General features: G+C 41.6%; 1 protein-coding gene across 1 annotated transcript in view; it reads right to left on the reverse strand.

Annotated features, from left to right (window-relative positions):
• The window catches only part of LOC134528059 (dynein axonemal heavy chain 1-like), a 146,014-nt gene extending 129,252 nt beyond the window's left edge, over positions 1-16,762 (reverse strand). Inside the window, exons 1-7 of the mRNA XM_063361279.1 lie at positions 16,712-16,762; positions 16,599-16,617; positions 16,440-16,511; positions 16,235-16,299; positions 13,120-13,338; positions 5,893-6,152; positions 271-330 (exon numbers count right to left, since the gene is read on the reverse strand). Coding sequence (XP_063217349.1) covers positions 271-330; positions 5,893-6,152; positions 13,120-13,338; positions 16,235-16,299; positions 16,440-16,511; positions 16,599-16,617; positions 16,712-16,762 — 746 coding nt within the window. The remainder of the gene's footprint in view (positions 1-270; positions 331-5,892; positions 6,153-13,119; positions 13,339-16,234; positions 16,300-16,439; positions 16,512-16,598; positions 16,618-16,711) is intronic.
• Between the last annotated feature and the right edge of the window lie 1,536 nt (positions 16,763-18,298).

Genomic DNA, 18,298 nt, shown 5'->3' on the forward strand with positions numbered 1-18,298 from the left:
CAGCCCCTGCGCCACTCTGCCCGCTAGCTCGCCCCAGCCCCTGCGTCCATCTGCCTGCTAGCTCGCCCCAGCCTCTGCGCCACTCTGCCCGCTAGCTCGCCCCAGCCCCTGCGCCCATCTACCTGCTAGCTCACCCCAGCCCCTGCGCCACTCTGCCCGCTAGCTCGCCCCAGCCCCTGCGCCCATCTGCCTGCTAGCTCACCCCAGCTCCTGCGCCACTCTGCCTGCTAGCTCGCCCCAGCCCCTGCACCACTCTGCCTGCTAGCTCACCCCAGCTCCTGCGCCACTCTGCCCGCTAGCTCGCCCCAGCCCCTGCGCGCATCTGCCTGCCTGCTCACCCCAGCCCCTGCGCCACTCTGCCCGCTAGCTCGCCCCAGCCCCTGCGCCCATCTGCCTGCTAGCTCACCCCAGCCCCTGCGCCACTCTGCCCGCTAGCTCGCCCCAGCCCCTGCGCCCATCTGCCTGCTAGCTCGCCCCAGCTTCTGCGCCACTCTGCCCGCTTGCTCGCCCCAGCCCCTGCGCCCATCTGCCTGCTAGCTCACCCCAGCCCCTGCGCCACTCTGCCCGCTAGCTCGCTCCAGCCCCTGCGCCCATCTACCTGCTAGCTCGCCCCAGCCTCTGCGCCACTCTGCCCGCTTGCTGCCCCAGCCCCTGCGCCCATCTGCCTGCTAGCTCACCCCAGCCCCTGCGCCACTCTGCCCGCTAGCTCGCCCCAGCCCCTGCGCCCATCTGCCTGCTAGCTCGCTCCAGCCCCTGCGCCCATCTGCCTGCTAGCGCGCCCCAGCCCCTGCGCCGCTCTGCCCGCTGGCGCGCCCCAGCCCCTGCGCCGCTCTACCCGCTAGCTCGCCCCAGCCCCTGCGCCGCTCTGCCCGCTAGCTCGCCCCAGCCCCTGCGCCCATCTGCCTGCCTGCTCACCCCAGCCCCTGCGCCGCTCTGCCCGCTAGCTCGCCCCAGCCCCTGCGCCCATCTGCCTGCCTGCTCACCCTAGCCCCTGCGCCACTCTGCCCGCTATAGCCCGTCCCACTCTTAGATTGCAGTACACGGCTTATGGCGCGCGCTGTTGCCAAATCTCTAACACATTACGAATTTCAGGAGATGCGTGTCTTTGTTTTTCGGATCGAACAAGAAGCATTTTAAGAAATCATATCGTAATTTATAGTATTTTATACTATTACACATATAAATTTGTAATAATGACACTTTTATGTAAATTTCAAATAAAAACTACCAATTGTAGATGAAAATTTCTTATAGTTTTATTTCATGTTCTAAAATTTCCATATATATATCACATTTTCATGGGCCCGATAACGTAATTTTGGACAAGTCATGTCCAAAATGATAAATAAAATACGGTAATGGAAATTCTCGGTCCAGTAAGTTATGGGAAAAATCCGAACAATTGGTTCGAAATAGGGAAGATTTTTTGAAAAACAGAAAAATCGCAACAACTCCCATTATATGAATAATATCGAATCCGTTTTAACGTATAATAACTCGGAGTACCTAATGCCGAAAAATGTTTTCTAAATACATTTTTGATACGACCAGCCATAACTGCATGAGTTCGAAAAAAAATTTCACCGGACAAAAAAAAACATAACTGCCTTAGTAGACACCTTATCAAAACTCTTTAAATTGTTTGTAAATATCATAATTATTTTCCAAAACTTTGTCTAAAACAATGTTTGATAAGATGCTTGGTGTTGAGAAGGATAGAAAAATAATTCAAAATTTTGTACCATGATCATTATTAAATTCCTTCGTATTTATTTCATACATTTTACATATTATGTTCAAGAATCGATTAAAATATTTTTGTTGACTAAGGAAGCCATGTATTTGAAATTGCTTGTAGGACAGAACCCCACTTATCTAAACACACGACCCTGTTTCCTCTTACGACGGCAGCGCGCGCTCTTGTACTGATAAGGCACATCTTTAACCAGCTATTTCCACGGAAACTGTAGAAGCAATTGAGATGGAGCTGCTTTTAAAAACTAATTCAATTCATTGTGAACATTTTTCACGCTTTCGTCCCCCATCTATCTTTAATAGAAAAAATGTTTCCCGCTGGTCAACTTTCTGATGTGTCAGTTTGTGAGAAAATGCATTCCAATATATTAAAAAAATTATTTAAGTGAAACCTGTACAGTTTTTGTCTTAACATTTGTTCGGTGGCGTCCTAAGGCATTAATTTATTAATAAAAAAAATCTGAATGAAATACACATGTAGGTTTTTGTGTTTTGATGTGAAACATATCGGAATACTTCAAAACAGTTCGCAACGAAAAAGTTATGTTTTTTTTAATTTTTTCGGACACTTAAAATATTGTTAAGTATTCAAAATAAGCATTGCCTGATGCGTATGTCGATGCTTTACAATATGAAAAAAAGCTTGGTCCAAAAATTAAAATTTTAATTTCGTTTGATATTTGGCAACAACGCACGAAGAAACAAGGACAGTGCTAACGGCAATCGGCGTGTGTTAGAGAGAGAGATAATGCGCCCATTTACTTCCACACTGCAATCTAAGAGTGCTCTATAGCTCACCCCAGCCCCTGCGCCACTCTGCCCGCTAGCTCACCCCAGCCCCTGCGCCCATCTGCCTGCTAGCTCACCCCAGCCCCTGCGCCCATCTGCCCGCTAGCCTCCCCAGCCCTTGCGCCACTCTGCCCGCTAGCTCGCCCCAGCCCCTGCGCCGCTCTGCCCGCTAGCTCGCCCCAGCCCCTGCGCCGCTCTGCCCGCTAGCTCGCCCCAGCCCCTGCGCCCATCTGCCTGCTAGCTCACCCCAGCCCCTGCGCCGCTCTGCCCGCTAGCTCGCCCCAGCCCCTGCGTCCATCTGCCTGCTAGCTCACCCCAGCCCCTGCGCCACTCTGCCCGCTAGCTCGCTTCAGCCCCTGCGCCCATCTGCCTGCTAGCTCGCCCCAGCCCCTGCGCCACTCTGCCCGCTAGCTCGCCCCAGCCCCTGTGCCGATCTGCCCGCTAGCGCGCCGTCCGAAACAATGTACAACCACGTGCTACCAGAGACTACTACTGAGGCCGCGGCACCGGTCGCCAGCCGAGTGTGCAGTGGACTGTGGAGTCTATCCCGGAGGTCACTGAAAATGCCTTTTTTTTCTGATTCCGAAATTCACTTTTTTTTTCTTTCGGTCTGCAAAAATTTCTAAGCTTTGCGCGTTAATGTACAATGAGCCGGCTAAATTCTGTATTGTCATCAATCATAGCTAAGTTATAAAAGCGGATGACTGCAGTAGGTCCGAGTGTAACGAGCAGTCGCTTCTGCACGCAAAATGCAGCGACAAGGCTTTGAAAAAAAAATTAACTCTTTCAAACATTTTTTAAGCCTATCTGGAACTTTAGTTCCGACCGTAGTTTTGCTAATTTCTCTTAAGAATTTTTTATATTCTTTCCTGATAAATTATCCTCTGGTCAGTTTTAATAAATGCTTACAATCAAATTCCAGTGGTATTGCGAAAATGTAGATGGTGAGAAACACTTAAGTTTTTTTTTACATGAAATCATCAATTGAAATTTGTATTGACTAGCAGTTAAGTTATCGTGGTAATATAATTTGAATTTTCCTTTCCCCATTAATGAACATATTTTAAAAAGAACACTTGTCATACAAGTAAAATAAGAATGAAAAAAAACAGCGAGGGGCCCTGGGTGATTGTCCAACCATGGAACCATTCCTGCACCAGATACCGTCTTCTCGTCGTGCGTAAGGCGAACTATCATATCCGAGCGGTGAACAAAACATTATATGACGGAGAAATGAATATAAAGGTGTAAATCAAGGCCCTTGGGTGCTTTCAATAATCTGTACCGAGCGTCTCATGTCTAAACATGAACTAAACACGCGTTTTAGTCCTTTTCATTTTCCTAAAAATACAGTTTAAAAAACGAAAGAAGGAAACAGAACCACCCATCGGCCACAGGGAATTCTTAAATGCTTCTCGTAAACAGATAACACTCGGATATCTTGAGTGGTTTTCAAATCGCGTGGTTTCTACTGAAGCTCTGCAGTCCGTATGCTTGGTCAGGTAGACGGGCATTTTTAGGCATTGAACTCACAGTAATATGTATTTTTTTAAATTTACGATACAAAATGTTGTGACCAAAAGAACTGTTGAATAAAATATGGCATCCACTAAAAGACTATACAGAAAAAATATTTTAGGTAAAAGGTTCATATCACAAATCCAAGATCTAACAATACCTTGAAAGCAAGATCCCGTACACATTGATCCTGTGTTGCATGAAGCTTGATGTTTTAATTTAGTACGTCGAAAGATCGTGGATATAATAAAAACTTGAGATATAACAATGAATTCTGATAGTAAGTCGAATACAAAAGAAAAAATTACACACATAATTTGTTTGCATTGTGAGAAATAGCAAACATCGTGAACTATTGTGTGTGCGTATATATACATATATATACTATCATACTATCAGCATCAAGTTATAAACTTTTATACATTATATAAAACAATTACAGAATATAATTTTTTTTAATTTGGGGTTTTGTCCTTTCACTCTTAAGGAGAACCAAATTGCATTGGTAATTACCTTGTATTTTGTATTTTTATGATTCCCAAATAATTTAAGAATATGTATTATAAAATATAATTTGCACAATGAACGTATTTTGGGGATACGATGGTTGAGAGGTCACAGTTTAGGTGTGATTTTCGGCTGGAGTCAGTGTCTCACAGTCGTAGAGGGGCGTGTCTAAATAACTGCGGTCCAATCATGAACACAGGGCTAGAGTGTGAACGTGTGCATTAAAGAACGTGTGCATTAAATCTTACGACTTAAGGTCCCGCCATCTTGGATTTTTCCATATTTTAATTTTTAACTATTAATTCCAATTTTTTGGCATGTCAAGACATAAATCATACCTCCTAAACCTTGTTGAAGCTACATATTTACCAACAGGCTCTAGTCTGTAAACACCGCGAGGAAACTACTTATTATTTCACACGCTCAACTACAGCTGCCATGATATTCACACCAGTTCACAAATGTTGAATGTAGCCAGAGCTAAGTCCTATGCCATGTGAGCCGAAAAAAAAAATTTCAACGAAACCTTTATTGCAAGTGGCATCACAATATTTTGAATCGCAAGATGGCGAGGCCTAATCTCCCTTGATTTATACGCGAAATTTTCGTATCTCTATTCGTAGACTTGAATTAGGCTTGTTCTCTGCGCTTAGATGCTGAGTCTTACTGGCTTTGCAGTAAGCTTTAAGCGTGGAGACTAGTTAGCGTGAGCTTTTACACGGGCAGGAGCAGGCATTAGAGTTCAAAACCGGGAAATTCCAGTCCGAAAAGTAGCGTGATTCCCGGTTCATTTGATATAGTAAAAGAACCTGGAATTTAGAATCCATTCCCGGTACATCGACAGCATAAAATTTCTTTTTTATTGAGTGGAATGGTTACTTTCATCTGGTACTCCTTTCTGGCGAGGCGATAGATGGAATGGGGTGACGGGAGTGACTTTGCGCTTTTCAGCTGCCTGTCGGTGCTCGGACGCGCCAATTATACTTAAATAACGATGATTTTCTTTTTCTTTTAAGTTTGGTTTGAAAAGAAGAAATGTTATTTTGATTTAATAACTCTGGGATTCTGCATGCGTTAAAACGATTATTTATTTAACTTTTTTTCTTTTCAAATTTAAAGATTGAGAGTAAGACTGAGAATAAAGAGAAAATTGTTCACGTCAGTATATGCTTTTTGCAATGAAAAAAATTGTAACACAAATGTTTATCTTTTAACTTTTTGGTCATTAAAAATATTGTTTTGTCGTTCGAAACTCATTGTTACTACTTCAACCGCCGACTGCTACACCGGACTAGCTCCGAACACCCGAACACCCGGCCTCACCTGAGGTACTCGGCGACGTCCTTGCGCCACAGCTCGAGGAACTGCCGGTACTCGGCGACGTACGCCTTGAGCGGCACGACGGCGCGCCTCAAGCCGGAGGCGACCCGGCGCCGGTGCTCCTCCATGAAGGGCTGCAGCAGCCCCATCGACGACAGCGTCAGGTCTCTGGCGAAGCGCAGGTTGGCGAGCACCATGGGGTGCACCTGGGGCACCTGGTGCGTCTGCCGCACCGCCTCGTTCACCACCTCGACCAGCGCCACCTGCCGGCGGTCGGACACCGGCGCTCGTCGCGATCAGCGCGTTCAAAACTGTTAGCGTTGTCTGTATGCAGTGGCGTAGCCAGGATTTGTGTATGGGGGGTGTTAATAAGCATGCCCCCCCCCCCCTCCACCCGTATTAAAGCTGGTGGTCCGGGGGTCCTCCCCTGGGAAAATTTGGATTTTAAGGTGTAAAATAGTGCTATTTTAGCAGTTTTCGGTACTTAAATTTAAATATTGTAATGGTAAAAATTTTATTAATTTTAATATGAAATTTGTTTGAGTGATGAATAAGAAATTAATTAGATTTGGTTTTAAGGGGGGGGGTTGAACCCCTAACCCCCCCCCCCCCCCGGCTACGCCCCTGTCTGTATGTCGTGGTTCGCTGGGTTTATTTCAGGTACCTGCATGTCGCATAGCCCTCCAGTCCGGAAGCAGACGCGTCCTGACCGGCCAGGGCCAAACAGGACGATGGCTTCTCTTGCAGACGGCGGTCCGATTACAAGGGAACAGTCGCTAGCGCGTGCTTACCTCATTGCAGTCTAAGGAGCTGTCAGATTATTTCGCGAAAAATGCATGCAACTACCCACGTTTTACAAACCAACCTGGTCAACAATCTTTAGGGATTTATTGCCTTACTATAGTACCATAAACATTTTAATACTTAAATTGTAGGACAACGTTTATTTTTCCATCTCAGCTGTCATATTATTTCGCGAAAAATGCATGCAACTACTCATGTTTTACAAACCAACCTGGTCAACAATCTTTAGGGATTTATTGCCTTACTATAGTACCATAAACATTTTAATACGTAAATTGTAGGACAACGTTTATTTTTCCATCTCAGCCCATTAGCATAGTAAAATTGCACATAGGTACCATTTCCAGCAAAAAACAAACTAAACAAATAGAGAATTCTATCCAACTTCATTGTAGCCTGTACTATTTTAATTCATAATTATTTTTTTTAGTGTTAGTTCTCCCTCCCTAACTATACGTTTGGTTGCCTCTTGTTAATCTCTGCTCCCTTGATTCCTTATGCTTATTGGGTTCAAGTACCTCCCGCGAGGATGGATTTAGCAACTTTGGTTCCTGGAACTGCTGGGTTCCCTTTCGTCCGCACATTCCCGGAGCACTTGAGCTGTCCCCCGCCCACCCCGCAGCCGGAAAGAGCCACTAACTAGTAAGTACTAGTAAGTACTAGTAAGTAGACTGCGCTAACCAATCGTGTTATCGCAAATGGCGGCCGTCTGCAAGAGAATCCATCGCCCTTTTTGGCCGGGCCATTCAGGACGCGTTTACTTACGTGCTGGGTGGTTGTGATTGGTGGTGCTGACAATAGCCATGCAACCCAGCCGACCACGAAACACAGACAATACTACGAAGTTTTAACACGCACCTGGTGTGAAATTCTTTTCATGAAAATATAAGGCATTTTTCGCGAAAAATTCTGAGTGCCTATTAGACGCAAGTAGATATACATCAGTTTTCTTACTTGTGAATAGCGTCTGCAAGGGAAGTCATAACTAGAGTGACGGAATTTTCGCGCATTCATTTAGTCGTAAGCTAGAAAGTAAACCTTCACACTCTCACTCTGTGTTCATGATTGGACCGAAGTTGTTTGGACACGTTCCTATACGACCGTGAGCCAACGACGCCCAGCTAGGAGAGAAGTAAGCGAATCAGGTAGTGCCAAATAACAAGGATAAAATGTTCTCGCTAAGAAATTAACCAATGGGAAAGTAAACATGGGTCGAGCACACTTATAACTTTGAAGTATTTCCTGAGACCAGAATAATCCGCGAAATTTCCAGAACTCTAGTCATAACCCTATTTTCGCCAAACCATTCAGGACGCATTTACTTCCTCGCAGGCTGTGATTGGTGTTATAACAATCGACATGTACCTTAAAGAAACTCACCCAATCACGAAACCCAGACGATGCTAGAGTATATTAACTTTCAGCTAGTCTCGGAATCGTTTCGTGAAATACGCATGGTTCAAGTGTAGATATCTCATAAACACGCCTACTGTCAGCAAACCAAACCACAACCATTTAGCGCGGATGCAATCGCGGCCTGAATGGCCCAACTCAACAAGGCAATGGCGTCTCCTGTAGACGAATTCCAATAACAAGGAAGAAACAGCTCGCGCGGGCCTGACCTTGACCTTGACGACCATCATGGATCTGACATTTTGTGTTCAGTACACGCTACTAGGAGCTACCACCTGCTAGAGGTCATTGCCACCGTCATGTTTTCGTCTGCTGGAGGACACCTTATTGTGTGTTACTCGTCTTATATAGTGCATTACCATCATAATAGTTGTATTTTTACCCGATAGAGTGCAGTAATCATTTATTATTACTGAGTTGCCCGCCATCTTGAAATTTGGGTGACATCTTGGAAATTCGTAATATATAACCTAGAAATTCAGAAAAAAAATCCTAAATTCATCGAAAAAAATAACTTTTTAATTAACTGATTAATTAGATAAATTCCCATCCTTGGTTCAATCTCTGGGCGAAGCAAAAAAAACTGTAATTAAAAATTCACAAAAATTATAGATTCGAAAATAAAACAGCGCAAAAAATACATTTTATTACATATCTTCTATTCTACTACAGAAACACTTGCGAAAGTTAACAATTTCATAAACATTTAGTTCTGCATCGGTGTAAATGACTAACTCTAAGATCCAATCGGTTTATACTAGACAGAGACCAGCCAGAACCTTTACTGACATAGTCCACCTCTTCTTAACAGAGTTTCTGGACACCGTGTTTAACAGTTTGCTTCACATCGCCAGAACTGTAAATTACTGCAGCCGATGTCTTGAATGCACACTTCTTCACTTTGTCATCGAACGGATATGGTTTGCCATATATACAGTCCAGCCACAAGTTATATTTAAAAGGACCATTTGTTGCTACGTCATTAGTAAGCTGATTGATTATGTTCTGCCTGATATCCTCAAGAAAATTACAAATGTCTTTTGACTTACTTATCGTATTTAGATAATAGTAGTCTTTCAATGTTCCACGAAAAGCATTCTGCGCCAAGTAGAAGCCATTATCATTCACCTGTAATGCGCCGAACACGGTCTTAGGTTTAGTTTCATGTCCAGATGACCAATCGGTTGCTCAACTATTTTTTTTTTTTGCTTGTACGCTCACGAGTCTTGAACATAAACTGAGGAGTAGTAATTTCTGCGTCCGTTTCTATATTTGTGCTTCCGAGTGTTGTGCGTCCTTTTCTATGATTGTGCTTCCGATTGTGCATCCGTTTCATTAAATGCTTGAACTGCGTGAACGTTGTGTGGTCATTGCGTACATTGCGTGTACAATGCGTGTATTGCGTGTCAATTGCGTGAACATTACGTGTTCGTTCCATTTACTGTGTGTACTGTGTGTACTGTGCGTTCATTCCGTGTATATTGCGTAAACATTTCGTGTTGGAGCAAATGGAGCTGATGGAGCTCTTGGAGCACTTGACCCTGATGGGCAATTGGAGCATTGGAGCCAAATGTATATGGACCTGATGGCGCGAATTGGAGCTTTTGGAGCCTAGCGTACATTGGTGAGATCGAATTACTGATACGAGAACGTATCACACCGCATCGAATTTTTAGATCATATATGGGCTTATATTTTTAACGTTGTTTTTACTCGTGTGTTATAGTAAATGGTTATTGTTTTGACTAGCATATTATTCCATCGGGTGCATATATATAGGCGAGTCCTAGACAGCAGTTTGCTCAGTTTTTTACTGACGTCGACGGTGTAAGGATCACCTAGTTTGTTTCATCTGGTGCATAAGTCGCGTAATTACCTGTTCTTGTGAACCCGATGGCATCTTTACCGTCTTTAACGTCGAACTAGATGGAGCTTGTACCATTGACTACGGGAACCCTGACGTCAACACTGGAGGAGACTTCAACAGTCATGGTACCACAAGCAGAAGAGAGCCTAATTACTTCAGTGCTGACTACACAAGAAACCTCGACGAACGCTGTTTCGTTATCGATGGAGACTTCAATGGATGGTGATTCGTCAACAATTAACGAACATCAGTGCCGTTACTGTGACAAGATTTTCTCAAACATCAGCAATGCTCGTCGACACGAGAAGAGATAATGAGCTAAGAATCCTCCTCGCAACATGTTTGGTTGTGAGAAATGTCATAAGCAGTTTGCCAAAAAAAAATAATATGAAGACATGCAAAGGCCCTGCTGCGCGGCAGAAAGTAAAGGTTTCTATACAACAACGATGCATTGATGTTTATAAGAGTATGCCTGGAAATGGTACAACTGCGGCAACGTCAGTATCTGGATCGGGTCTGAAAGGCTCGTCTGCATCACCACGGTATTTTTGCATCTACTGTGATATGTCGTTCGCATTTTCACCTGATGTTCGAAGACATGAGAGGAGTAAATTTACGAAGAATCCTTCTCGCATGAAGTTTCGCTGCAATGAGTGTCATGAATGGTTTACTCGAATTGATCATTTGCGTCGACATCAAAAAACTGTATAGGTGAAGTCCGTGTGCCTACTGTAGAACTACCGGCAGAAATTACGACTCCTCAGTTTATGTTGAAGACTCGTGAGCGTACAAGCAAAAAAACAGATGTGCAGCAACCGATAGCTATGTCATCTGGACATGGAACTAAACCTAAGACCGTGTTCGGCGCATTACAGGTGAATGATAATGGCTTCTACTTGGCGCAGACTGCTTTTCGTGGAACATTGAAAGACTACTATTATCTAAATACGATAAGTTAGTCAAATGTATAAATAGCTCAAAATGGATTTGTATAGCAAAAAAAAATTGAAAACTCCATGTTGGTGTGGACTAACACACGCAAATCCTTTATGCGGGGTCGAAATAAAGATACAGTTGAAATTATTGCCTCTTTAGCGCTTTCAAGATTACGTAAACGCAGTTTAATTTACTAATAATCATTCTAAAAACATTTGTTTTAATAACTTTCATTCTCCAGCAATTTAAAGAAGAAACATGAGAACTTACTTAAAGTTCTGATCTCACTATGAATTAACAGATATCGCTCAATAACTTGACACTTTTAAACGCGTGTATTCACCTGAAGAGCTATTCTCTGGTACCCAAAAAGAAAATGTTTTCTTAAGGCTCAGATTTATACATTTTGATTATTTAATTTTCTTGTTTCTACAATAATTAAGGGCTAATTCTCTCAATTTATCATGAAACAGTGAAACCTCATTAATAAAAACCTGTAGATACAAAACTGTCGTTAAAATAAAATGTTTCCACAGTCCCTATAAACCACATAGTATTTGTAATGCTAAGTAATTTGTTAAATACAAAGTACGATTATTTTGCAATACAAAGTTATAAATCCAAGGGAAACAATTACATGAAGTAAAGGATGGTTAGTGCAAATTTTTCAAAATGATGTGAAGAATCAATGTGAAGTTTCCTTTATAGTAATACTGATACAGCCTCATTGCAAGTTAGGAAAAAATGCTTAGAAGTTTCATTCGTCAAAAATGATGGTAGTATGAATTTATGTAGGTAATTGGTTAACATTTGCTTTATTCTTCAGTATTAAATACTTTTAATGTTAAAATATATATTTTGAGCCACAGGTGAAGCCATCCTAAAATCCTAAAATTGTATTTTACAATCCCTTAAAAGTACATTTTGTATGTAACAAAATATTTTGTGTGCAAGTTTTAAATTTATTTTATATTTGATTTAGAAATTACTTTTTTTTGTTTTAATTGTTTAATAGTTTGGTTAATAAAAACCTCTTCATTGCAAAGTGACAAACCCTTCAGTTTTGTATCATCGAGGTTTGACTGTAGCTGATGTGCAATTTTATGTTTCGTCACAGAATTAATCACCAGATATTTATTGTTAAATCTTACAGCGACAATAATTCACGCGATGCGTGATTATCTGATAAATAATTTTCCACCGAACAACAATTGTAAGGCAGCTATACCGATAAGTCTCGATAAGTTCACCGCGCGGGGAACCACACATAACTAAGAAACACACAACTTAGAACAGTCATAACTTAGAAACCTCGAAAGATCCACGTAACTTAGAACTGTCATAAGTTAGAACGATCATAACTTAGAAACACATCACTTAGAAACACACAACGTAGAAACGCCATAACTTAGAAATTCATTACTAAGAACTATCACAACTTAGAAACACACAACTTAGAACTGTCATAACTTATAAACACGTAACTTAGAAACACGCAACGCAGAACCACACAACTTAGAAATGACGTAACGTAGGAAGTCATAACTTAGAACTATCAAAACTTAGAACTGCCATAACTTAGAAACAGGTAACTTAGAAACACACGACTTAGAACAGGCATAACTTAGAAGATTCTATCTTGTGTGTTTCTAAGTTATGTGTTTCTACGTTGTGTGTTTCTAAGTTGTGACAGCACCCCCACCGCGCGCACTGATTGTCCAAGGGGAGGGCTGAGTGTGATAGTGCCCTGCCCTGCTAGGGGTCAGCGTGGTCACTGATCGCACATCTGCAATTTTTTTGTTTCAGTCAAAATTCGTTGTACAAATATGAGAATAGAACAAAATTAAAAATGGTTTTAGAACAGAATATGCACAAGGACAAATGTGTTGGATTTTTAAGTCATCATTAGGTTTTGGCTTAGGTGTAAATAAAGAAAAAAAAATTAAAAAATTGTAGAGTTTATATAATATGTTGTACTGTTACAAAAATTAATGAAAATGTTCGTTGTTGAAAAATATTAAATAAATATTGCTCGAATATCCATGTATGCGTAGGTAGAATCATTATCATCGAGAAGAGAACATCATGTTTGCAGCCGCGCTTGCGCTGAGTGCCTAGCTCAGTTGGTGTGTGTTAAAGGGGCTCCGCCCCAGCACCCCGATGTGCCCACGAGCACGCTACTTGAGGACCTGAGAAACGAGAGAGCGCACCTCGAAGCGGTCCGGGTCGGTGGACAGGCCGACGCCAGCCTCGTCTATCGCGAGCTGCAGCGCGAAGAGGGGCTGGTGCGGCGCCGGGGGGAACAGCGACGTGACCAGGTCGTCGCCCCACGCGAAGTCCCCCGGCAGCTCCGGCACGCCCAGGCACGGCGCCTCCACCATCCTCGTGAAGCTGGACACCGAGGTCGTCACCATGTCCCACAGGGCCTCCTGCGAGCACGTGCCAGCCCACTGACCCTCTCACGCCGAGGCCAGACATCGGTGTCCTTCACAGACGGGTACACCCACATGTTGGTGCACAGGGATTCGCTTTGTTGTGAATCGTAGCAAAGAACGGGTCGGTATTTCTATCAGAGATTTTGGGAAACCACATGATCAGAATCCAGGATGGTGGTGGGACGGTTGTCGCCGCTGTGAAGTGGTAGCAGCTGTGGTACACCGCGACAGCCAGCGAACCGAGCACAAAGCTGGGAACTAGTCCGAAACTGCCACCGCCGAGGTTTCATCAGCAGTGAGTTGGCAAGTGGCTGAAGCTAGTTCCCGCACCATTTTGGAGAAAGATAAATATTGTCATATTCGAAAAAGCATTGGGCAAGCACACACTGGTTTCGGTTAAGAAGTGTAGATGTGGTAAGGATAGTGTAGCACTCTAGAAACGATTGTTCATTTTTTTTGTAATTACTTTTCAAAAATTTTTGTTAAATCTAGAAATAATATAAAACTAACTGAAATTTCACTAAAAACCATTCATTATTTCCATATACCCACAATTTCAAGTAGTTTGGTTCTATGGGCGATAAAAAGATTAAAATCCAGCAAATCAACTGGTTGTGATGATATACCTAATTGTATTATTAAAGTTGTGCTAATATATTAACACCTGTATTAGTACATATTTTCAATAGGAGCCTATTTACCGGAATCTTCCCGGATTTCTGGAAAATTGCTACATTCATTCCAGTTCATAAAAAAGAGAACAATTATAACATGTATAATTATCGACCTCTCTCACTCCTGTGCTCCTTTTCAAAAATTTATGAAAAAATTATTTGTAAATATGTGTTGTTTCATATAAAAAAATCTTTCAACACAACTGAAACATGGTTTCCTAACTAGCAGAAATACTATCACTAACCTGTTCAATTTTATTCATAAAATTTTTCATGATGTTACTAATAGAAAACAATCTGATGTAATATATTTCGGTTTCTCCAAAGCATTTGACACTTGTCAGTACTAATTATTCAAAAGATCACAGCTTTTGGTCTGGATCCTATATCCATTGCCTGGTTTTCAAATTATTTATCTGATAGATTTATAATGGTAATAATAAGCAATTGCTTATCTAATAAATATCGTGTTTTTTCTGGAGTTCCTCAAAGTGAAACTTTGTCACCTCTTCTTTTTCATGTATTTGTAAATGATACTGTAGATGTTTTATCTTACTCCCAGGTTTTATTGTATGCTGGTGATCTTAAACTATATAAAACTATTTTAAATTATAGCGATCATTTAGAACAGCAAATAGACATTAACACTTTAAAAAATGGTGTGAAACCAAGGCTATGACGCTAAACTATGAAAAAAAAAAAATTATAATACACTTACAAGAAAAACATATAAATCCCCACTCCTACTCCATCCCCTTCCTTCCAGAGTTTAATCTGGTTGTGTCCGAAACAAAGGTCTGGAATGTTAAGATGGTGTCTCCGAGAGATAATAGATTTTCCCGCTAAAGGCCAAGCTGTTGCACAAAGTTGTATGTCTTCTATTGGACTTGTCACATGACGGAACACACGGGCCTGGGTCATGTCGAATGCTGTTGTGCCAGAAAGGTTGTTGGCGCCAGACGCTCTCTGCGCTGATCTCCGAATTATTTACTTTTTAACTATAAGCTGGTGAGTATTGCATGCTTCCGCGGTCATCTACTGCATTCTCGACTGCGTTCTTTGAATGATTCATGGAATGTGGAATTGTGCATTAATACAATTTCTTGAACATACGCCATTGAATATCTGCCAAGTTTGTCATGAAAAAACTCAAGAGTTAGAAAAAAATAAAAATGTAAACATAAACCCACATAGAACAAGCCTAAATCAGCTGATGTCAACCAGATCAACCCAACAATGAACCTAAATAGGTATTATGGACAACACGACGACAGCATCAACGGACACAGTAGGTTTGTCATCAGTCTGTTTGTGCCTGATGCCAGTTCCCAAATAGTCGCAACTGTTTTGTCATAGAAAACCTGTTTAGGTTCATTGTTGTGTCAATCTGTTCGACATCAGCTGAATTAGGTGTTTATGTTTTCCTTTATTTCTTATTTTTACGTTCTTGAGTATTTTACCATGACAAACAGTGGAAAACTGCAATTGCGTATGCCCGAAAAATTGAATTAAGTTACGAATTACTTTCCGACAAGACGGTTCACATGCAGTCCCATGCCTGGAAAAACATGTGCAAGCAGTAAGAAATGTTTCAATCAGAAAAGGGTTTTGCTCGAACGAAAACTATTTACATGATTTCACACAAAGTTCTAGCATATAGGCCTAAGCATAAAAATTTCACTTAAATGTTTTTTGTCCTAAAACTTGTTTTGCGTAGTTATTACATATTTAAGTAGTAAGATATTTAAGTAGTAAGGTGTGTCTAAGGGTTGGAGTGTTCATACACAGGGGTTCTGTGAAAAATATACACATTAATGGAAAGCGAAAGAATGAAATTGTTTTCATCATGTAATTTAATGTGTTTATCAATACCTAATACTTTTTTTTTCAACTGAGTTTACATGTTTCCGTAACAAGAAAAACCTTCAAACATTTTATTGACTCATATGACGCGATTTAACCGGACTTTTATCGTTGGCATTTATAAATCTAATACTTAATATTAATTAGCAAAACCATAGTAGAAATTTAAGACAGGTTGGCTCAAAATATAAATTATTATAAAAATTATACATTTAAAATCTTCCGGGGGCAGTAATGCTGAATCTCCCTTCTGGGGAGCTCTGCCCTCAAAATAGTGAAACGGCCCAGGTCCCCTCTCACCTCCATGTGCGCCTGGATGAGCCACATCATGCGCTCCAGCTTCGACCTCTCACCTCCATGTGTGACTTGATGAGCCACATCATGCGCTCCAGCTTCGACCTCTCACCTCCATGTGCGCCTGGATGAGCCACATCATGCGCTCCAGCTTCGACCTCTCACCTCCATGTGCGACTTGATGAGCCACATCAAGCGCTCCAGCTTCGACCTCTCACCTCCATGTGCGCCTGGATGAGCCACATCATGCGCTCCAGCTTCGACCTCTCACCTCCATGTGTGACTTGATGAGCCACATCATGCGCTCCAGCTTCGACCTCTCACCTCCATGTGCGCCTGGATGAGCCACATCATGCGCTCCAGCTTCGACCTCTCACCTCCATGTGCGACTTGATGAGCCACATCATGCGCTCCAGCTTCGACCTCTCACCTCCATGTGCGCCTGGATGAGCCACATCATGCGCTCCAGCTTCGACCTCTCACCTCCATGTGTGACTTGATGAGCCACATCATGCGCTCCAGTTTCAATCTCTCACCTCCAAGTGCAACTTGATGAGCCACATCATGCGCTCCAGCTTCGACCTCATAACTCCATGTGCGACTTGATGAGCCACATCAAGCGCTCCAGTTTCAATCTCTCACCTCCATGTGCGACTTGATGAGCCACATCATGCGCTCCAGCTTCGACTTGCTGTAGACGTCCCAGCGCCTCGCGTGAATGTCGAACCATCCCTTGCCGATGTCTCGCAGGTGCATGCTCACTCCCTGCGCTGTTTTCCTCGCCCAGATCGTCTTCAGGTACTGCATCGTCTGTAACGCGCGCACACGTACAAATTTTAAAAAAATACGCGTGTACCAATGTACGCATGCTAGAAGTTATATATTCTTTTTGATTTAAGACAATTATATATTTTAAAAATTTATAGTAACAAATATTAATTAAATAAGTACTCGGTATTTAATATTAATATAAACACGTGTATAAAATAATATTATATCAATACGATAAACAAATAAAATGTATTTATATATATTTGCTTAAAGCCTAATTTGTATACTCCAATATTTTTAATTTCAAAAAATAAAAAATATATATTCCACCGATGAGTTTTAAACTACAGTCATGTACCTATTGAACCACGCACTATAATCATTGTGCTTCAAAGCCTGAGTGAATGTAACTTGGAGAATATGGTTATAAATTTGTAATACCAGTATGAATTAAGTTTTTTCAAAACTTGAAATTACTTTTACTCTGACAATTTATTTTACCAAATATATTTTAGTACAAGTTTCATTTGGCATACCAATACGTTCAGGTTGTCCGCTAAATTTTTATGAAAGTGAATATATGTGGGTTTTATGTTTACACAATTGTGTCCGTTATCTTCCTGTGAAAATTTCGTTTCTTTGTGTGCGCAAATCGTAAAAATTCACTCCCATCATTTTTCTATAGCGCGCCTAAAGAAGTATAGCTACAAAAAAATTGGTGAGTGGTCACCGCAAGCGTTATAAGTGAAATTTCACATGTAGAGGGATAGGAATTTGTAGGGTACACAAATATTTGAAACACGTGAGCAAATGTGCAAGTATACATGAGTGTATGCGAGTGTATAGCAATGCGAGTGTGTAAGAATGAGTGCAAGTTTCCGGGTGCTGAATAAATAATGGGAATGAGCAAATTTTGCCAGTGTGCTGTAATGCCATCGAACGCTGCTGCTGCCATCTGTGTTTTGGGAAAATAATTTATAGCTCAAATACGATACATAAATTTGCCAGCGATGAAGTACGCAATGGATGTTCACACTGAATGTTTAAAACTGTAACAAACACGGCGACGTAAAACCTGCCAAGATTTGTTTAAATTATTCATGAAATTGGGAATTTTTATTTAACCTATTCTGTGTACATACACTGCATACATTGCAGTTTTTCACTGTTTGTCATTGTAAAAAAAATTCAATGATTCAAAATAAGAAACCATGGAAAATACAGCGAACATATGGGCCCAGCGATGAAACTAAATACCTAGGTATTGTCGACAGCACAGTCGAACACAGTCAAACTTTCAATAATAGACAGCCCAAGAATTCCGTGAAAGGAATTTAGTCATGAAAAAATAA

The sequence above is a fragment of the Bacillus rossius genome, chromosome 1, assembly GCF_032445375.1.
Source record: "Bacillus rossius redtenbacheri isolate Brsri chromosome 1, Brsri_v3, whole genome shotgun sequence".
NCBI lineage: Eukaryota > Metazoa > Arthropoda > Insecta > Phasmatodea > Bacillidae > Bacillus > Bacillus rossius.